Below are 23,134 nucleotides of genomic sequence, written 5' to 3' on the forward strand. Positions count from 1 at the left end.
TAAACCACTAGTATATGGAAATTTTTAATACATTTTCAACATCTGCTACTCAAAAGGAAGACTTCTCTATTATATTATATTTGAACCAGTCATGTTACAGGTTTGGGGGTGTATTTGTTTTTCCTTGGGCAAATTTTAGAAATTTTCAGTGTCTCCTTTTTCTCATCAGTAAAGTTGAAATAATACCTCCCTCATTACAGTTGTTTAAATGGTCAAATGATGTAATAATCTTATATATCACAGTCTGTTTAACCAATAATACCTATTATTAAGTGGGTGAGGATGATGTAGTAATGATGGTGGTGGTAGTGATAATGATTATGATGATAAAGTGAAAATATTAATACCTTCCTTAAAAGCTGTTAATGTATCAATGATGTAATCATTTTATTTGTCACAAATAATGCCTATTATTCATGGAATGATGTTCGTTGTGGTGGTGGTGGAGGTAATAGCTAGTATTCTTGAGCAAAAGTGTGACTTTAGATCATTCATAACACCAAAAGTCACCATGTTAGCACCAATAATCATTTTCTGTATCTTAGAAAAAAATAGACATTTCAGCTAAAATTAATTTATTTAATTTTAATTAGATACTTAGTGGTGTATGCAGTTAGCTGTGTTCTCTAATGTGCAGACTGAAGCTTTTGTTTCACATAACTAGTTCCTACATCAAGTCCTGAGGGTCAACTCTTAGCTTACCTCTTTTGTTCTAGATTCATCTGCCTTTCTGTTGACCCTTTGGTGTGTATTTTCAGTGCCTGCATTGGGGCTCAGGACCCGTACTGTGGCTGGGACGTGGTGATGAAGAAATGCACGACCCTGGAGGAGAGCCTGAGCATGACGCAGTGGGAGCAGAGCATCGCCACCTGTCCTGTGAGTGTCTGGGTCCTCAGCTCTGAAAGCACCATCCCTGGGACCCCAGCGGTCCTAACCCACAGCCCTAACCCACCCTTCTGTGGCCTCCATTCATTTTCCTATGAGAGCCTTCCTCATAAAGCTGGTCTGTGCTTCTTAACTCATTCAGCTCTTCCTGCACCAAGCTACACAGGATGCTGCCATCGCTTGCTGTCCATTTTGAAAAGAAATATCTTAAGAGAACGGGCTTCGCTGGTGGCTCAAGAATCCGCCTGCCAGCACTATTTACAATAGCTAGGTTGTGGAAGCAACCTAGATGTCCATCGACAGATGAATGGATAAAGAAGCTGTGGTACATATATATCATGGAATATTACTCAGCCTTAAAAAGGAATGCATTTGAGTCAGTTCTAATGAGGTGAATGAACTTAGAGCCTATTATACAGAGTGAAGTAAGTCAAAAAGAGAAAAACAAATATCATATATTAACACATACATAAGAAATCTAGAGGACTTCCCTATAGCTCAAACGGTAAAGAATATGTCTGCAATGCAAGAGACTCGGGTTCAATCTCTGCGTCGGAAAGATCCTCTAGAGAAGGGAATGGCAATCCTCTCCCGTATTCTTGCCTGGAGAATTCCATAGACAGAGGAGCCTGGTGGGCTACAGTCTATGGGGTCACGAAGAGTCAGACAAGACTGAGTGAATAACAGTACTATTATGGAATCTAGAAAGATGGCACTGATAAACCTATTTGCAGGGGAGCAGTGAAAATTCAGTCATAGGGAGCAGAGTTGTGGACATAGTCAGGGGAAGGGGAGGGTGCGGCGAATTGATAGAGTAGCATGGAAACATACATTTCCACATGGAAAATAGTTACCCAGTGGGAATCTGCTGTACGGCTCGGGGAGCTCAAACGCGGTGCTCTCTGACCACCTAGAGGGGTGGGATGGGCTGGGAAGTGGGAGGGAGGCTCAAGAGGGACGGGACATACGTGTACCTGTGGCTGATTCATGGGGATGTGGCAGAAGCCAACACAATACTGTAAAGCAATTATCCTCCAATTAAAAATACATAAATTTTAGAAAAAATGGAGAAAAGAATCCACCTGCTAATGCAGGAGACATAGGGAATGAGAGTTTGATCCCTGGGTGGGGAAGAACCCCTGGAGCAGGAAATGGCAACCCACTCCAGTATTCTTGCCTGGAAAATCCTACGGACAGAGGACCTGGCAGGCTACAGTCCATGGGATTGCAAAGAGTCGGACACGACTGAACACACACAGACACACGCATGATCTTGGGAGAAAATAGTGCTGGTTTGCAAGTGGGATGTAACATCTCTGTTAATTCTTGGATTTTTGTCTCCAGAATTTGGTGTGGACGATTTTGCCCTTTGTAGCATTAATAATAATAAAATAGCAACTTCCACACCCATCCATATCTCCTGGGAGCTGTAATTCCAGAAGCAGGGAAACAGAGCTTTTAAACAAACTAAAGGATAGTATGATGGAACCCTATGTGTCTTCACTACCGCTCAGGGTCAGAGGATTCCTGGGAGAAACAGCCTAAAGTACATTCCCCCGGGGAACCCTGTGGAATGTGGAGAAACTCCGCTGTTTACAGTCAGACTCTGAACCCAAGAACCCAGATTCCACTCTTGCCTTTGCCGGTATATTTAGCTAGGTCCTCACTTGCACAGTCCGGCCTTTCTTCTCCTTTGTCTTCAGAGCCGTCAGTCAAGTCATCCTAAGTTCTATTTTTCTGTTCTCGCAGAATATGAGCAACAAGTATTAACTTCAGCACATTTAGAATTTAGTTAAGTCCCTTGGCCGTCACCTCACTGCCGGTGTGCATCCTTATCAGCCCTGGCCTCACCCTGCGAGACAGAGGTGAGAAAGCAGGGACACCGTCCCTTATGTTAAATCCGTGTTGGTCCTTCTGTTCCAAACAGCCTGAGGCATTGGAACAGTCTGCCTGTTTCCTATCAAGGAACCTGCTCTTTGCATCATCTAAGCCTCGTGTCACAAAGGCTGTCCTTCAGTTTGTAAGTGAGACAAGCAGGCAGAGTGACCGGAGGAAGGCTAAGGCGATTAAACCGGTGTCAGTCCCCAGTTGTTGGCACAAAGAGCAGGCTTGTCCCTCTAAAGGAGGGTGCATCGCCGCACCCAGGCTCTCAGCAAAGCCTTGGAGGGGGTGCGCTGGGCTGCCAGTCCTGTTTGTTCTTTAGCTCCTGATCTCTGAATTTAGGAGCCAACTCATTTGCGGTGTCTTGTGAAACTGGTTCACATGTGCCACTGTCTGTGTGAAGTCCTTTCTTCTGTCTGAACCATATTGTACAAGCACAGAGGTGTTCCCTTTAAACTCTTCGCAGCTAAAAACACAAAGAGCGCTCTGTGACATGTAGCTTTAAAAGCTCAGGCGTGCACTTTAGAAGAATCAGCACATCTTCTTGCAAAAGTTTGACCTTACTGTTTTAATGGTTAAAAGGGGGCAGAAGATAACAGCGGTTCTTCTTAAGCAATAAAGTCATTGGTCCAGGGCTCAAGGGCGTTTCAGTGCCTATCTGGGACATGCTTAATTACAAAGTGGGAAATACACACTCACCCACTTGGTCTGTAACAAGTACGTCTTGTATGTTTCTATGGTCGGAAAATGAAGGTGACCTGATATTTAAGAAGTGACCGGAGGGTTATCACTGAAGTTGCTTCTTTCTGCTGAGAGGACAACTTCTGATACAAACTCAGGAAAGGTCAGAGGAGGATGTGGACCTACCCTGGTTTCAGAGCTGCGCCTCCACCAGCTCTTTTTGGAAAATGTGACTGAGATGTGATCTCTGATTCACTGAAGGTTTTTTGGTTTTTTTTGTTTGTTTGTTTTTTCCCCCTGATTTGAGGTGATTTCATTACACACAACCATCTCTACCGTCTCATCCAATGTAATTGGTCATTTGCCAAGATACACATTTGATAAGAGTATGCAAAGCATCCAACAACAGACAGTAATAAATTGTATCACTTTGAGCAAAGCTAAGGAAAGCCAAACGTGTATTTTTCTGATTCGTGTAAGTTGCCAGGCAGAATGTGGGAAATCCCATATTACCCAACTCTTGTTTTAATTAATTATACATCTCTTTCAAAAAATCTCTTAGAAAGAAATGAGCTAGATGAAATGATCAGCATTGACATAGAACAGGCATAGAGAAGTACTTTTAAAAGCAATTAAAATTTAATTTATATTATTATTTTTAATTTTTGACCAAAATGGAAAAGAAGCTTGACTTTATGGACCAGAGTAAAGACAGAGGCCTATTTAAAATTGTTTATGCATTTCTCTTATCCAGGAGACAGACACTAGTTAATTGACATATTGATTAATGTTCTTTTTGCTTATATTATTGTAATGTAAACATTTTACCCAGTATAAGAGATTTCAAGTACTAAAGTTAGATCTAAATTTATATACCTAGAGTGATTCAAATAATATATATGTCTTAACTTGCAATGTTGCTTAACAAGAGTAAAAGTGTTAGTCACTCAGTTGTGTCTGAATCTTTATGAACTGCATGAATTGCAGCCTTCCAGGCTCCTCTGTCCATGGGATTCTCTAGGCAAGAACACTGGAGTGGGTAGCCATTCCCTTCTCCAGGGGATCTTCCTAACCCAGGGATCTAACTCGAGTCTCCTGCATTGACAGGCAGATTCTTTACCATCTGAGCTACCAAGGGAATCTACCTGGACTTGATTTATGTGTGAATGTCATCCACACTCTGTGTGGTGTATACGTGCATGCTAAGTCACTTCAGTTGTATCTGACTCTTTGCAACCCTATGGACTGTAGCCTGCCAGTCTCTTCTGTCCATGGGGTTCTCCAGGCAAGAATACTGTGTGGACACATGGTTATTAGCACACTATGTCATACAATGAGTCTCTGTTCCAAAATATGTGCTGCAGTGATTAACAAAATAAGCACCTAAATGTATTAAAATAACTGAATATTCCCAAGCTACTGTGTAATTATATTTGAGTTAAAGGAGACTTTAGCAATGATTAAGCCTAGAGTTCTTTAGACATCAGTACCATAGACCGCAGACTAAAGGTTTTACACAAGATTCTGAAACTACATTGGGAAATATATCTGGACTTAATTCCAGTACTTCTGAGATTCTCCCTTGTCTGCAGATCAGTCCCATTCCCAGCGGGCAACATCTCCCAAAGCAGTGGCTGATTGGTGGACTAAGTGATTGGTGACCCACTTCTCATGCACGTGTTATGTTCAGATAGCCAGAGAGGTATTACTGAAATCTACTGTGAAAGAAGGAAAAGGGAATGAAAGTTACACAGGACTCTGTTTCTAAGAAAACACTGAAGTGTCCTTATGGTCAGAGTGTGTTGTTATTCAGTCTCTAAGTTGTCCGACTCTTTGTGATCCCAGGGACCTCAGCACACTAGACTTCCCTGTCTTCCACTATCTCCCGGAGCTTGCTCAAACTCATATTCATTGGCTTGGTGATGCCGTCCAACCATCTCATCCTCTGCCACCCCCTTCCCCTCCTGCCCTCAGGCTTTCCCAGCATCAGGTGGCCAAAGTATTGGAGCTTCAGCTTCAGCATCAGTCCTCAGTCCTTCCAAAGAATATTCAGGGTTGATTTCCTTTAGGATGTACTGGTTCGATCTCCTCCAGTCCAAGGGAGGCTCAAGAGTCTTCTCCAACACCACAGTCTGAAGCATGGTCAGAGTAGGAGTGGCATTTTTTTTTTTTTTTATCCTGGTGGGACAGTAGGTTACAGGGACCTTAGAAACGGGGATGTTTTCCTCTCAGGAAATATCTGCCTTTGTACCTTCACTCATCTGTGTAGGATCCCGTGAATCACTCTGAATCCAGAGGATCAGGCAGGTTTCTCCTCTCCCTTTTGACCGCATCTTATAGAAAGAGCCAGGTGTGGTGAGTGGGTATAAAGCCTTGAGTGTGGATAAGAAAGGACAGAGTCATCATTGTGGCAGCTGGAGATGAGCAACCAGCCAGGTCAGAGGAAATGGACACAGTGAATGCTAAGCTTCCCTGGTGGCTTAGTCAGTAAAGAATCTGCCAGCAATGTAGCAGACCTGGGTTCAATCGCTGGGTCGGGAAGATCCCCTGGAGAAGGAAATGGCAACCCACACCAGTGTTCTTGCCTGGAGAATCCCATGGACAGAGGAGCCTGGTGGGCTACAGTCCATGGGGTCGCAAAGAGTAGGACACGACTGAGCAACTAAACCACCAGCAGTGGTTACTCTTGCCTTTTGTACTTGGAGACTTAAAGTCCAGAGATAAAACCCACTTGGATATCTATATGTTTTTAATATTTATTATTTGGCTATGCTGGATCTTAGTTGCAGGTTGTGGGATCTACTTCTCTGACCAGGGATCGAACCCAGGCCCCCTGCATTGGGAGCTCGGATTCTTAGCCACCAGACCACCAGGGAAGTCGCCTGGATTTTCACAAAATATGGTTTCACCTTTGTTCTGAAACTGTGACACGCAAGTACAGTTTGTTTTACAAGTTACAAATGTTAGTCGCTGAGTCGTGTCTGACTCTATGCTCAGTCATGTCACAGTTTGTTTGCTCCAAAGGGATTAATTCTCTCCTCCATGGAGTCCCCTCCCATGTGGATGAGGAATCTTGAATCCCCCAGAATCAACCAGGGCAGGAACTTGTGGGCGAGATGGTGGGAGCAGCAGGCAGCAGAGGGTAAAGCGAAGTGTGTAACTTACATGTAACTTCATCTCTTCGTTTATCGTATTTTCTAAGAAATGCACAGATCCCCATGTTAAATTCAGGAGGTTTGGACTCTATGCCTTCTGTCCATTTGCAGAGGAGAGATTCCTTCTGAGGGCTGGGTGATCTGAAGTCTGGGCCCTGTAAGTCTCGAATCTTGGGACTCACTAGCTCCTGGGAAGATCTGCTTGTCAGATTTGAGCTGACACGGTGTGGTTCCACCTGCCCCGGACCAGTCTCCATGGGTCAAGGGAGTGTCGAGACCCCTCCCGTAGGGCTCTCAGCGTCCACGTCACAGGGCATCCACACACCCCTCCCACCCCTGGCTCAGACCCTGCTGATGCCTCCAGCTCAGCTCTCAGCTTTGCTTACTCTGGGCCACCTCCTTCCGTCCCAGGGACAGAAGCCTGGTGCCCCCATACACGTGGCAGTATCCTTCCCCTTTGTCATCACTCAGGCTGCCCTCTGCCTCCACAGCCCCAGCAGACCCCTTTGCTGGACCCTCCATCATCACCATCCCTCCGGATCCCACCAGCTTGCTGGAAGCCCCCCATCTCCTCATCCACACCCCCTACTCTGAGCTCCATCATTGGATTTATTTGCAGTAATAATTAGGGGTCCAGCTCCTCCGTGCTGGCTCATAAACTCTGGGAGGGTGGACAGAGTATGAATTTGACTGCGATGCGCCTAACAGCTAGGACATATCTGGCTGCTTAACAGGCACTCTTTTAATATGGAAACTAAATGTCAGTCTGAAATGACTTTTTCAGTCAGTTCGACTTTTTAGACCAAGCCAGATCTTAGATAAAACTAGTTGACCGATCTTTCAACTTTTTAAGGAACATAAAAAGGCAAGAGCTGTACATCTGTGAGTTTTAACTTCAGTTCTTTTTTTCATTTTATGTTTTCTTTTCTCAATTAATTTTTATTGGAGTATAGTGTTAGTTTCAGGTGTACAACGAAGTGAGTCAGTTATGCATATACATATATGCACTCATTTTTATATTCATATAGATCATTACAGACTACTGAGTGGAGTTCTCTGTGCTATACAGTAGGTCCTTATCAGTTATCGATTTTTTATTGGTAGTGTGTATATGTCAACCCCAGTCTCCCAATTTATCCCTCCCCGCACGCTCCCCTCCTCCTCTAACCATAAGTATGCTTTCTGCATCTGTGACTCTATTTCTGTTTTGTAAATAGGTTCATTTGTGCCATTTTTTAAAAAAAGATTCCACATATAAATGACATCACAAGAAAGGGGCAGAAGAAAAGAAAGAGGAGAAGGAAGGAAAGGGGACTGTGCTAATGGTAATGTCAGTCAAGGGATGGCAGGACCTTCCACTCACGCGAGAAAGCCAGAGAACACGAAGAATTGGATATTCAATCAGTCAGTTCAGTCACTCAGTCATGTCTGACTCTTTGCGACCCCATGGACTGCAGCATGCCAGGCCTCCGTGTCCATCACCAACTCCTGGAGCTTACTCAAACTCATGTCCATTGAGTCGGTGATGCCATCCAACCATCTCATCATCCTCTGTCTTCCCCTTCTCCTCCCACCTTCAATCTTTCCCAGCATCAGGGTCTTTTCCAGTGAGTCAGTTCTTCTCATCAGGTGACTAAAGTATTGGAGTTTCGGCTTCAGCGTCGGTCCTTCCAAAGAATATTCAGGACTGATTTCCTTCAGGATTGACTGGTTGGATCTCCTTGCAGTCCAGGGGACTCTCAATAGTCTTCTCCAACACCACAGTTCAAAGGCATCAATTCTTTGGTGCTCAGCTTTCTTTATAGTCCAACTCTCACATCCATACATGACTACTGGAAAAACCATAGCTTTCACTAGATGGACTTTTGTTGGTAAAGTACTGTCTCTCCTTTTTAATATGTTATCTAGGTTGGTCATAGCTTTTCTTCCAAGGAGCAAGCATCTTTTAATTTCATGGCTGCAGTCACCATCTGCAGTGATTTTAGAGCCACCAAAAATAAAAAGTCTATCACTGTTTCCATTGTTTCCTCACCTATTTGCCATGAAGTGGTGGGACCAGATACCATGATCTTAGTTTTCTGAGTGCTGAGTTTTAAGGCAACTTTTTCACTCTCCTCTTTCATCCAGAGGTTCTGTAGTTCTTCTTCGCTTTGTGCCATAAGGGTGATATCATCTGCGTTTCTGAGGTTATTGACGTTTCTCCTGGCAATCTTGATTCCAGCTTGTGCTTCAACCAGCCTGACATTTCACATGATGTACTCTGCATATAAGTTAAATAAAACAGGGTGACAGTGTACAGCCTTGACGTAACCCTTTCCCAATTTGGAACCAGTCTATTTTTCCATGTTCAGTTCCAACTGTTGCTTACTGACCTGCATACAGGTTTCTCAGGAAGCAGGTTAGGTGCCCTAGTAGTCTCATCTCTTTCAGAATTTTCCACAGTTTGTTGTGATCCTCAAATGCTTTGGCATAGTCAATAAAGCAGTAGTAGATGTTTTTCTGGAACTCTCTTGCTTTTTTGATGATCCAGTGGATGTTGGCAATTTGATCTCTGGTTCCTCTGCCTTTCCTAAAACCAGCTTGAACATCTGGAAGCTCATGGTTCACTGGCTTGCAGTGAACCTGCAGTGAACTTGCAGTGAAGCCTGGCTTGCAGAATTTTGAGCATTACTTTACTAGCGTGTGAGATGATGGCAATTGTGTGGTACTTTGAGCATTCTTTGGGATTGCCTTTCCTTGGGGTTGGAATGAAAACTGACCTTTTCCAGTCCTGTGGTCACTGCTGAGTTTTCCAAATTTGCTGGCATATAGAGTGCAGCACTTTCACAGCATCATCTTTCAGGATTTGAAATAGCTCAGCTGGAATTCCATCACCTCCACTAGCTTTGTTTGTAGTGATGCTCCCTAAGGACCACTTGAGTTCACATTCCAGGATGTCTGGCTCTAGGTGAGTGATCACACCATCATGATTATCTGGGTCATGAAGATCTTTTTTGTACGGTCCTTCTGTGTATTCTTGCCACCTCTTCCTAATATCTTCTGCTTCTGTTAGGTCCATACCATTTCTGTCCTTTATTGTGCTCATCTTTGCATGAAATGTTTCCTTGCTATCTCCAATTTTCTTGAAGAGATCTCTAGTCTTTCCCATTCTGTTGTTTTCCTCTATTTCTTTGCATTGATCGCTGAGGATAGCTTTCTTATCTCTCCTTGCTATTTTTTGGAACTCTGCATTCAGATGGGTATATCTTTCCTTTTACCATTTAGCTTTAGCTTCAACAGTTACAGCCTATTCTGCTCCATTCTGTTCTGGCATATTAGAAGAGGAGAGAGGATGTCTATTCTTGATTCCTAAAAGTGAAAGTGAAATCACTCAGTCGAGTCTGACTCTTTGCGACCCCATGGACTGTAGCCTACTAGGCTCCTCCATCCATAGGATTTTCCAGGCAAGAGTACTGGAATGGTTTGCCATTTCCTTCTCCAGGGGATCTTCCTTACCCAAGGATTGAACCTGCGTCTCGCACATTGTAGGCAGACACTTTACCATCTGAGCCACCAGGGAAGTCCTAAATTCGATTCCTAAAATTATACATAAATTTACACCTACTCATAATAAGTTTTATATGGCTTCCTCACAAATAAAAGATGTTTTGTTATGAAAAACAACAACAGCAACAAGAAAGAACCAGACTTTTGGACTCTGTGGGAGAAGTCGAGGGTGGGACGATTTGAGAGAATAGCATTGAAACACGTATGTTATCATATGTGAAACAGATCACCAGTCCAGGTTCCATGCATGAGACAGGGTGCTCAGGGCTGAGGGATGGGATGGGGAACACATGTGCACCCATTGCTGGTCCATGTCAATGTATGGCAAAATCCACTACAACATTGTAAAGTAATTAGCCTCCAATTAAATAAATTAAAAAAAAAAGAACTAGAGTAGACCACCCTGCCATGGTTTGATTGACAGGTTATTAGCACTCCCCCTCCCCCTCCTCCTTTTCCTCTGTTCCCTCCTCCCTTCCGCCTCCTCCCTCCCCCTCCTCTCCTCCACTCCATCCCTGTCTCCACCTGTGCCTCTGCTGCTTTCCTTCGAACTACTTCCCCTTCCCCTCTTTTTGATTGCAATATGAGATATTGCAAAGAAGCTCTGATGGTCTCATGGGAGACCTCATTTTTTTCTCTTATCATGTTTGCAGCCTTAACCCTTTCTGACATCATTGCGTATATCTGCTTCCTAGATGAGGAATCTCACCGTGGACGGGCACTTCGGCGCGTGGTCCCCGTGGACGCCCTGCACGCACACGGACGGCAGCGCCGTGGGGTCCTGCCTCTGTCGCACCCGCTCCTGCGACAGCCCGGCCCCCCAGTGTGGCGGCTGGCGGTGCCAGGGCCCCCGCATGGAGATCGCGAACTGCTCCAGGTGCGTCCCTCCTGACGCCTGGGCTTAAACGCGGGTGTAAACCCAGCTTGTCCAGGCGTTTGGGACATCACTTCCGATACATGCCTTCCCTCTTCAAGAGAAAGGTCACAAAAAGAGACATTGACCTCTTAAAAATGACATGATCTATGGGAGGAGATTTTAAATTAAAAATCTAATTTGCAATACACTTATATACGTATGCATCCTATACATATATTTGTATAACTGAATTGCTGTACTATATAACTAAAACTAACACTATTGTAAATCAACTATAACTCAGTTTAAAAAAATTACAAATCAGATTCTAAGCCTCTTTATATGTTTAGGTAAATCTAAACCTATCCGTGTGTTCATTGTTAGATTGGGAAAAGTGTTTCGAGTATGCAAAATGTTAGAAGAAGGAAAAGCATACAGTTTCTGAATGTTAAATTAGACTCTGCTCATCAATTTTTTAAATGTGAAGGTGACTATCAAATCTCTGTGGTATTTAAATTCCATTCATACATTCAAATAGTGATGTAACAGAAATGTCTTTGCAACATTTGAAGCTTTCGGTGAAAAGAGAATTCAATGACAACTTACAAGTATACGAAGGGTATCTAGTTTATCACCATTCTTTTAGAAGGCACGTGAGTAGCTTGCTGTGGAGACATAGAGTCCAAAAACCACACTGTCCAAGTATAAACATTGTGAGCAACAGCTGGCCCATTGCAGGTACCTGTGTGGACATGGGAGCTTTAGTTGTTACCCTAGACTGGTCCTTTACAGATTCAGGAATATCAACTCTAGGGCCCACTTTTGAAACCATCAAAGCTATCCTACACTGGTGCTTACACTCAGAGGACCCTGCTTCTTAAAGTGCATATTTCAATATCTTAACGCTCTATTGTGTCTAACTCTTTGTGACCTCATGGACTGTAGCCCACCAGGCTCCTCTGTCCATGGGATTTTCCAGGCAAGAATAATGGAGTGGGTAACCATTTCCTTCTCCAGGGGATCTTCCTGACTCAGGGATCAAACCCACATGTCCTGCTTTGGCAGACAGATTCTTTCCCACTGCGCTGTCTGGGAAGCCCCTCTAAAAGTGCATATGGCTTTCCCAAATCCACATGAGAGTGTCACTTACTGGTATATAAGCTATTAGTGATAATTTTTGGTTGACAACTTAAGGGGGATCTAAGAACGCATGAGTTGATACACTGTGCCTGCATCTCTGTCCCTGCCTGACTCGGGGATCGTGTCTGTCATGGTAACAGAAGAGGATGCTCAGCTGCCAGGAGCATCCCATCTGCTTGTTGGGAATCTCCCACGGGTGCACATCTCAGCATGCCTGAGGGATAGGAAGCTAGGACTCCATCGCTGGCAAAAACAGGCCATGTTGCAGTTTTATGGGTGTCACCAGATTTGATTTTCATCCTTATGAACCACCTCCCTGCAGGGTCGGGAGGGAGGAACCATAGCACTCACTTGCTTCTATCCACTGGGAGCCCCTGGTGCTGTCAAAGGAAAGAGACAGTTGTGAGAAGCCAAGTGAACAAGGCCCGTTCACAGCTAATATTTGCTTTTGTAGCAGCAAGGGCTTATTAGTTTACATATTCCTTTGAAGGTATCTGCCAAAACTATGGTAATCTGACATGAGAGATTGTTTTTAGTGCCCTTTATCAGTTGATAACTTGTTTTTGTTGGCCTCAGTTTTGTTGGAAACAGAAAAGTGGAAACCACCTAACTTGCAAACTGATTTTTTTTTTTTTTTGGCTTAGTCAGTGATGTCAAGTACTTCCTCAATTTGTGCAAAGTACATCAGAAAGCCTTTACAAAGACTGATCTAATGACTCTAAGTTAAACTCATTCTTCATTTTTCACTGTTATTGTTTAACTTAATATACTCAGAAAGTGTTGGGGAATTCAAAATATTGCTAATTCAATACATTTGGCAAATATAATATCTTTGATTAAATGCTCTTATATCACATCATTTAAATTTGTCATTATCTTGGAGCTACAGATTAAGGGCATTCAATTTATGGAAATAAATCCACAGTATAAGGTAATTAGCTAAGCCAGACTCTATTATCAAACTGGGGCCAAGTCAGACTTCCTATCAATCAAGAAAATCTGGTTTAATTTTATAATTAAAGTGAACACATGAATGTCTACACCCCTTCTGAATTCTAATTCTTTGGGAAGGAGAAAGGAATGGAGGGAGACAAACCTCGAGCTAGCTCAATAGAAAGGTAGAATGTCAAGGAAGGCTTGGAGCTTTGACACAGCTTTTGTCATCTAAATAAGTCTGCATCTTCCAATGATGGCTATATATACCTACTTTTATGGGACTTTTTTCCTAGGAGCAAGACCTGCATCCGTCCTGGTTGGTCAGGAGGACCACTCTGACAGCGAGGCTGTGTGCAGGACGTATGGGGAGGGTTCTGTGCATCTCCAGGTGGGATGGGGGAAGGCAGGAAGCTGGGTGAGCTGTGCTGTAGGCCCCATCAAGACTGCGGCTGGTCACAAGGGGAGCTCTGTAGCTGCAGGACCCCTTGATGGTGTTAGATTCTCTCACCTGAGAATTATCACTGCCAAGGCAGACAGATCACAGCATCTGTAACTGTGCTCTCTGACAGTAGCCGGGAGACAGAGGCCAAATCGTTAATCAAAAAGCTCTGTGCTGCATTCCAAATGGGCTTCCCAGGTGGCGCCAGGGGTAAAGAACCCGCCTGCCAATACTGGAGACGTGAGAGACACAGGTTGAATCCCTGGGTCAGAAAGATGCCCTGGAGGAGGGCACGGCAACCCACTCCAGTGTTCTTGCCTGGAGAATCCCGTGGACAGAAGAGCCTGGCGGGCTACAGTCTATGAGGTCACAAAGAGTCAGAGAGGACTGAAATAACTTTGCAGGAGTGCTCAGAACACCCAGACACAGCTAATATCCACTGCTGAATAACCTGGAGGATGGCTGACATAGTGTGAGCCATGAGGAGGCTTTCTGCTCTCTGTGTATTGTTTTGTTGTTGGCTTATTATTTCTTTTTTTACAACCATACTCACTTTTCTCCTCCCTTCCCTGCACCATGTATAGTGCTGTGGCCACTGTAATATGTTCCTTTTTTTTTTTTTTTTTAACTGGAGTATAGTTTCTTTCCAGTGTTACATTAATTTCTACTGTACAGCAAAGTGCATGAGTTATACATATACAGATGTCTTCTCTTTCTAGATTTCCTTCCCATCTAGGTTGCCACAGCACCGAGTCCCCTGTGCTATACAGTAGGTCCTCATTAGTTATCTGTTTTATACATAGTATCACTGGCTTTGATCCCTGAGTCAAGAATATCCCCTGGAGTAGGAAACGGCAACCCACTCAAGTATTCTTGCCTGGAAAATCCCCTGGACAGAAGAGCCTGGTGGGTTATAATCACAGGGTTGGTAAAGAGTCAGACGTGATTGAGCATCACACATACACACACAAGATCAGCAGTGTGCACACGTCAATCCCAGTCTCCCAATCAATATGTCATATTTAAAGCAAACACAAGGACACCTGAAACTAACACAATATTGTGAATCAGCCATAGTGCAATAAAAACATGTAAAAAATTTAAAAAGCAAGAAGCAGCAGGAAAGCTTCTCAGATCAGTGTCCACACTCACCCTCCTCACTTATTGTAGGATTTGTTGTCTTCTTTCCAAGAGCCAATTTAGAATGCAGAGACCTCTGGGCAAGTTGTCTGTGACATCACTTACACTGACAATCATGTTGGGGGACCACATTGTATGGCAACCCAGGGCATGAGGACACTGCCTGCCCAAGAAGGGAAGGGCGGTCAGATAAGGAAAGGCAGGGTGCAAGGGCAGATTTTGCCCTCTGCTCACCATCTCTGTAGGCCAGCTCAGATGCCCCACACAGTCAAAAAGGAGCCCATTAAGGCTACAGGCATCAGATTATTTGTATTATTTCAGAAAATAAGAGCATATCAACATTGCCTTATGTGTTGCATCATTTCTATAACACTAAGATGGTTTCCACTGATGCCTGGCAAAGACTTCATAAAAGCTATAGAACTGTTATTGTTGGAAGGTTACAGTCAATGAGTAGTACTCTATTTTATATTGTTTAATGGAAAAAAGGACTATCACAGACCTTCTTGTGACTTTATTGATGCCTGCTCAGCTCTGGCTCTAGTTTTGGAATGCCTTTCACTAAAAGGAGCTGTGATACAATTAGTGGTTATTTTAAGACTAAAAATCAAATATTAGTAAACAAACCTGTTTCAGTGATGTTTTAAATGCATTAAGTGGATTGTTTTTGACTGACTTAATCAAAAAAATGATCCATCTGCTGATATACGGTGACTTAATGCTACTCTGGGCTTCCTTGTGGCTCAGTTGGTAAAGAATCTGCCTGCAGTGCAGGAGACCCGGGTTCGATCCCTGGGTCAGGAAGATCCGCTGGAGAAGGGCATGGCAACCCACTCCAGTATGCTTGCCTTCAGGAATTCCATGGACAGAGGAGCCTGGTGGGCTACAGTCCACGGGGTCACACAGAGTCAGACACAACTGAGCGACTGACACTTTGACTATCAATGCTGCTGCTTTGGTTGCCGGCTGCTACGGCTGCCTCTAAGCAGCGCTCTGAGGTGTGCAAACCCAGCTCCATAGAAGAGTCACATACATGGACAGGGCACTCATTAATCCCCTAACGTACTATACTCCTAATGTTTAAAATACCTACTTCCCTGTATGCAACAGTTTCCACAGATTGCAAGTAGATTACATCATAAGGTGTCACGTTTGTTAAAAGGTTTAGAAAATTAAGAATTTCCAAGCAATTTTGGGAGCAGTGTTTCTTGCATTATCTAAACTTTTTTTCATATAAAAGAAACTTTAAAAATTTCTTTTTATTTATGTTGAAATTTATTTTATTTATGTTTGTTTCTATTTATGTATGTTTCTTTTATTTATATTTTCATTTTATTTATGTTGAAATTACATTACTTGGATACTTTTTAAAATAGTGCGAGGAATGATATGTAAGATACTAATTACTTGTAGAAACAGCTTCGGAAATCTGTCTTATTTTGTGTTATTTTGGTTAAATTATTATGAAGCAGCTTTGTTATATCATACCTCGAAGTATCACTTTATTTTGATTTTGATTATTTTTAAGTTTCAGAAAGTAAAGTAGGGAAATATGAAACATGCTAAGAATTTTCTCAGAGGAGCTTTCACTTGAAATTGTGTTAGAAATTACATATCCAGTGTGCTATTTATTTATACCTTGAGCTTCAATGGTATAGCTGTGCACCTCTGTGCTTTTAAAGGAATATATCAAGTAAAATAAGAATTATTTCACTGGAAATATAAATACTATAGATGAGAGTAACAGCTATTTAGAAATGCATATACGAATAGAGAAATAGAGAAAAAATTCTACATGCAGTTAACCATCTCTATGGGAGTTTGGACTCTGGTTTTAACATATATGTTATTAATGCTACTTAAATTTTTTTTAAAATTCCTATAGTTTATTTTTAAATAGTGGGGACAAACTGCTAAAGAGATTTTTAAATTATAAATATTCTACAAGCAGACATTTTAAGGAAAAAAATACAATATTAAACAAAAATTTTTCTCTAGCTGTGAGTAGCAGTTTATTGTACAACCCACTTTTATAAAAGTTTATTTATATTTTAATATATCTGCCTTATTTTATACATGTATAAAATAACATAAAGGTATACACAATTGACACTTCCTATTTATACTCTATATACTCTATATCTTTGTCAGATTATTAGAGAATAGCCAATAATCTGAATTTAAAATATTCTTTCTTCATTTTCAATAAAGCTTGTTTTATGGCTTTGGAAATTTTGGTACCCTTTATCAATACGAATGCCATCAAGAGAATTACTGATTTTCACTGATATTAATAGATTTTAAAGGAAACATTTAGATGATTATTTGATTCAATGTGCCCTTTTCATAGATTATAACTGATACAGTACAAATCAAATAAAATCATAAAGGCCAAAGGTTCAGGGATGCATCTCTAATTGCTTTTAAAAAAAAAAGAGCATTATTTTTCATTAGCTTAACATTTTCACCACTAAGCTTTCTTGGTTCTAATTAGCCCGTTTTTTAAGTTATTTGCAAGTACATGTAAAACTTGACTCTCAAGTTTTCTCTTTTGACTCGAAAATCAGATTCGGGGGGCAGGGACGGACTTCCTGGTAACTGTGGTTCCGAGACAGTACAATTCGTTGATTCCCAGGGCTCCTTGCCCCCGTGGCCTTCGCAGCCCGCGGTCAGTGGTCTCCGTGGGGGAACCCCCGTGTGAACTTGGGGCTGGTGCAGGTGGAGGCTGGGCCTCGCGCAGGCTGACCCCAGTGACCCTGTTGCTTCTTCCCCCAGGAACGGAGGCTGGACGCCCTGGACCTCGTGGTCCCCCTGCAGCACCACGTGTGGCATCGGCTTCCAGGTGCGGCAGCGGTCCTGTAGCAACCCCACCCCGCGGCACGGGGGCCGGGTGTGCGTGGGGCAGAACCGCGAGGAGAGGTGGGTACCTACCCTCTGTGCCTCCGGTCGCCACCCTCCCGCTCCCTGTCATCCTGGTGCGGTCGGTTTCCCTGCGATTTCAGTTTCTAGATCTAGCTCAGCTTGTCTGTGGCATCCTTTTCTGTTGAGTCGAATGACCCTCCTCTTTTCTTTCATCCTTTAATTTCGACCAAAGCTTGGGGTGGACAGCATCACTGGTGGGGGCCAAGGAGCCTGCAGGGTTCGCTCAGCCCAGCGTCTCTTGAGAGATGTGAGATCCAGGGACAGCGGGCATCTCTGTGCTGGGCTCCCCAGAGATGAGGCAAGTGAGTCTGCTGGGGAATGACTGCTCTTCTTAAAATTCCGCTAGACTGGTCTCACACCTCCAATTCCAAATAGGGCCTGAGCTGGTCCTGGGTCCAGATGGTGTTGATCAGAAGAGGTAAGTTCTCCAGGTGAGAGCCACAGTCAGCATTTTGATTATAATTACAGCTACACCCTTGTCTATTAACAGGACCTCTTAGTGAACCTGCAGGACAACCCAGAGTGGGGTTTGTTACACATGGGTTTCCATGTGTATTTTAAGCTTTCAGCACCTCCCTGGGACATTTCAGTCCAGTCTCACGTTTAACGACTTGTTGCTCTTTGTAGACTCAAACATTTGGTTTCAGCCTTATAAGTCTGCAGTTGTGATAACTGGCTCTTCCTTCCATATTTAAAGTATATCCTCGTTTATGGTTATTAGGAGAAAATCCAGGTAGGTGAATTTCACATCACCTTTGTGAGTCTTAACTCTCCACACTCACATCAGTTTATGTTCTTGGTCCATGAGAAGCAAATTGGCTTTCAGTACTTTTTAATTAAATTGTAGTAAGACTTGTATCCTGTGAAATGACTTCAGTGGGAGCCTCGTAAAAATACCTATGCAGTTATTGGCTTATGTGATTAATATTTATACAGACAAAGCCAACAGGCTTAGTGGGTAGGTAATTCTCCACCAGATATTTATTGCAACCTGAAATTAACTGGAGAGAATCATTTTTTTCTCTCTTCATTGTGTTCCTAAATCACCGATTAAGACTGCATTCTTTTGATTCAGAGAAAAATGAATGATGATTTTTACAAGGCAAAGTTGGTTGTTTTTGAAGTAGTACCCTGTGACAGTCTAACCCAAGCCTGTCATTTTCAATCTGACACCAGTTGATAAGTGGGAAAGTCGATTATGGGAAAGATGTCTTCCAGCATTAGAAGGTTTTAAATTGGCTAGAAGTTTTAAATGCTGTATATTATCACCTAATAGGGCCCATTCAGGTAAAGTGACCTCTGTCCACCCCTAGAATCACAGCACCTCCACAAAGCTCACACCTGTTATCACCTTTCCCTAGCTGAACACACAGGAAGGAAGAAGCTGGTTAATTATGTGGTTAACATCTATATATGTTCTGTATCCATTTACAAGTGTTCCTAAAGCTTCATTTTCAGAAAAAGATCAGGATGGTTAATGTGTTTGGGGAACTTTCATTTAAAGTGTTCTTATTTTACAGAAGAAACACTTTTGGACTAGATGAATAGTCGCTTGAGGAGGGAACTTGGACTAAGTAATAGACATGTGGATGAGAAGAACAGGGCCTGTGTCCCCAGGGAATCTCCCTTTGAAACAGCCTTTCTTAGGGGGCGATTGAGAAGTTAATGAAAGCTAGAAAAAACAAATGCATCACATCTCTTTCTTGGCCTTCACTAGCAAAGAGTTCTTAGGGTCTTTGTCATGTTATGTGGAAAGTCTCTCTACCTAAGTAATACAAAGAAATACCATCCTGATTTTGACAAAAGAGATATTTGAGAACTAAACTCAAGGTTAAAGGAGACCCTGGTCTTCATGGGAAGGTATGAAAGAACAAGGGCTAGACATATACACTCATTAATAAAGTCACATCATGCTTATTTAAACACCATCAAACCTAAAAATGAGATATGATGAGATGAGATGGTTGCATAGAATCACCGATGCAATGGACATGAACTTGGGCAAGCTCTGGGAGACGGTGAGGGACAGGGAAGCCTGGCATCCTGCAGTCCATAGGGTCACAAAGAGTCAGACACCAACTTGGTAACTGAAAAACAATAAACCTAAAACACTCCTGAGTGGTCACAAATGGATAAATTGACTCTCCTGGGAAGGTCCCTAAATTAATGCTAGGATTTTAGTGAGTGAGTTTTTATTTGTGACAAAATCTCCAATATGTGAAAAATTCAGTGAGAACATTATTGCAACAGAAATCTCAAAAACGTTCACATCGATTTTTGTCTAAATAATGGATAAAGAAAATATCCAATTTCTATTCTAGATGTACTTTAAAAGGCCTGGGCATTTGTTTCTCTGTTCCAAAATTTCCTGGAAAATTATTTTCTTGAGTAGCAGAAACTGAATAGAAGTATTGATTCCCAGGGAGGCTACCCACAAGGATGAAGCAGTGGACCCCTGTGTAAATATTACTGAAATGTGAATATCCTTGTCTGTATTCACTTTCTCCTGCTGTGTAACAACAGTTCTACAAACTTACTGACTTAAAACAACACATATTTATCACCTCCAGTCTCAGTGGACCAGGAGTTCTGGTGTGATCCACCTGGGTTCTCTGCTCGGCCAGAGCTGTGGTCTCATCTGAGGCTCACCTGCAGAAGGATTTATTTCCAAGTTCACGTGGTTGTTATTGGCATTCATTTCCATCAAACTGGGGACCTGGGTTGTTCACTCATTGTCAGTCTGAAACTGTCCTCAGTTTTTTGACAAACAAGCCTTCCCAACGTGGTCACTTGCTTCCTCAAATCCGGCAAGGAAGAGAATCTCCTTGCAAAATGAACATTACTGTCTTATGTAATGTCATCACAAAGGTGATATACCCACACCTTGACATATTTTATTGGTTAGAAGAAAGTCACAGACCTAGTGCTCAATCAAGAGGAAAGATATGTACATCATACATAAACGTATGCATTGCACAGGATGTACACATCAAGAGGCAGGAATCGTTGGGCTCACTGTAGAGTTTATCTGCCGTCAATGATGAACTGTCCCTATCACATACCACATGCAATTCACCCCATCTCCAGTTTCCTCCTAGTTTTATACCATTCAGTCATCTCCCCAAATCTGGAACCTTATTCAAATCAGACCCAAAGTGAATGAGTCTCCCTGGGTGTAGTTCATTTCAGCCTGTCCATCTTAAAGTGCGAGACAAGTTATCTGGACACCGACACACTCGGTGGACACATGGTGGGGCAGGCAGAGGATAACAGCTACAGTTACTTCTGTTCAAAAAGGGGGAAATGGAAGGTACAAAGAAATTTCCATAAAAATTCTGAGACCTACGCAGACAAGTGTACGGAGTTGCTTGATGAAGTTGCAAGGCTTGAGCGTAATTCTCCGCAGTCTTAGCTGTGTTCTCATGTCTGTTTCCTGCTTGATCCTTCCTTGTCCATGAAAGGTAGCATGTGCCTGCAGCTGGTTAGTTTAATGAGCCTGCTTCCTGCCGGTGGAAGTTTGGGTTTCCAACAGCCTCATTTCATTTGTACTTTCTCCATATATTCAGTCTCAGCTGGTGATCATTTTGCTGAAGTCAACTTCAGAAGTCTGCCATGAATTTCCTTGGGCTTTGCTCCACTAAACAGTCTACACCCACAGATCTTTCTGAGACAGCCCTTCTCTACCTGGGGCTCCCACTAAGACAGCTGAGGGACAACATCCTCCAGCTTTCTTGTGATTGAGAGGATCTGAGACTCTTGCTCCTGAACTTCTAAAAGGACTCCTCATGGGACTGAACACTACTCTGATCTTTTGACACTCCTGAGGTTTTAACAAAAGGTTGTTCAGTCACAGCTTCAGTTTTTTACCCTTTGCCAGCCTTTCCTGGTGGTGCTCAGAAGCTGACTCTTCATTTTAGTTTCTTTTGCCATCAGGAGAGGCCAAGAATTTCCTTTCTGTTTAATATTATTTCCCTCAGTTTTTCTTTTTTCTTCTGCTCCAATGGCTCAGTGGTACAGAATTCACCTGCAGTGCAGGAGACATAGAAGATGCAGGTTTGATCCCTGAGTCAGAAATAATTCCTGGAGAGGGAAATGGCAACCCACTCTGGTATTCTTGCCTGGAGAATCCCATGAACAGAGGAGCCTGGCAGCTACAGTCCATGGGTTCATAAAGAGACTGAACATGCATGCACATATATAAGTACACACACACACACATATATAACAAAGGGAAGGGAAGTCACTCAGTCATGTCTGACTCTTTGCAACCACATGGGCTGTAGCGTACCAGGCTCCTCCATCCATAGAACTTTCCAGACAAGAATACTGGAGTGGGTTGCCATTTCCTCCATCTCCAGGGAATCTTCCCTACACAGGGATCAAACTTGGGTATCCCACATTGCAGGCAGACGCTTTACCATCTGAGCCACCAGGGAAGCCCATGACATAAAATTGCCATTTAACCATTTTTAAGAGTCTGACTTAGTCGCATTATTACATTTAAGTATTGTGCAACCATAACACCATTTCCAAAACTTCTGCATTCCCCGAAACAAGAACTCTGGAACCAGTAGTTGATAAATCTGCCTATTAGAAGATTTAAGTAAGTATTGAGTAAGTAGAATCATATAATCTTTTCTAGTTTGTAGCTCACTTATTTCACTTAGCATATCATTTACAAAGTTCATCTTGTAGCATGTATCAGAACTTCATTGCTTTTCAGGCTGAATAATATTCTTCTGTAATATTATACTAACAGTTTATTCAAAGGAATTAATTTTCTCTACCATGATTCTCAAAATTCTACTTGCTTCTACTCAGTTTCTAGTCCTGAAGCCTCTTTGATTATTTTTTAGATATTTCTTAAAGTAGCACCATGTGTCTAAGTATCAAGATCTGTTCTAGTTGTCATTCATAGAAATATTGCCTCAGACTTAACTGCCTAAAACACCACATGCTTTATTGGCTCACAGTGTCTCTGGGGTCGTGGCCTGGACTGAACTTAGCTGGACCCTTTGCTTCAGCGTCACTCAAGGGTGCACCAAGGTATAGACTGTGGCCTTGGTCTCATTGAGGGTCCTTTGGCGAGGGGAGAGGTCTGCTTCCTAGATTCCTCCTGTGTTGTTGGACTGAAGCTGTTTTCCAGAAACTGCTCTCAGTTCATTGCCTCTGGGGCTTTCCCATCTGATTGCTTACTTCTTCAGAGCCAGCAAGAAAAGGAACTTCTTTAAAAGAAGGACGTTACAGGGTTAGGTAACATATCATGGAAATGACCATCTGTCGTCTTTGCCATGTTCTGTTGATTAGAAGCAAGTCGCAGGTCCCACCCACACTGAGTGGGAAGGAATTACACAAGATGTCAATTCCAAGAAGTGAGGCTCATGAAGACCACGCTAGAGTCTTTCAGTTGTATTATCAAAGTAAAGAGACCCAGCCACCAATCGGGGTTTATGACACGATTTTTCTGTCTGCATAGGCAAGTTTGCTTAATCCCGTGATGAGCCAAAGTGATGCTCTTTGCAAGTCATTATCACTACTCTTTCCTAATGGTTC

At 42.7% G+C, this 23,134-nt stretch overlaps 1 protein-coding gene across 2 annotated transcripts in view; it reads left to right on the forward strand.

Annotated features, from left to right (window-relative positions):
- Positions 1 to 23,134, forward strand: part of SEMA5A (semaphorin 5A) — a 539,339-nt gene that overhangs the window by 442,965 nt on the left and 73,240 nt on the right. For both annotated transcript variants that reach the window (XM_061129337.1, XM_061129336.1), the window contains 3 exons: positions 759 to 876; positions 10,844 to 11,025; positions 17,435 to 17,578. In XM_061129337.1, coding sequence (XP_060985320.1) covers positions 759 to 876; positions 10,844 to 11,025; positions 17,435 to 17,578 — 444 coding nt within the window. The remainder of the gene's footprint in view (positions 1 to 758; positions 877 to 10,843; positions 11,026 to 17,434; positions 17,579 to 23,134) is intronic.

This window comes from Dama dama, chromosome 25, assembly GCF_033118175.1.
Source record: "Dama dama isolate Ldn47 chromosome 25, ASM3311817v1, whole genome shotgun sequence".
Classification (NCBI taxonomy): domain Eukaryota; kingdom Metazoa; phylum Chordata; class Mammalia; order Artiodactyla; family Cervidae; genus Dama; species Dama dama.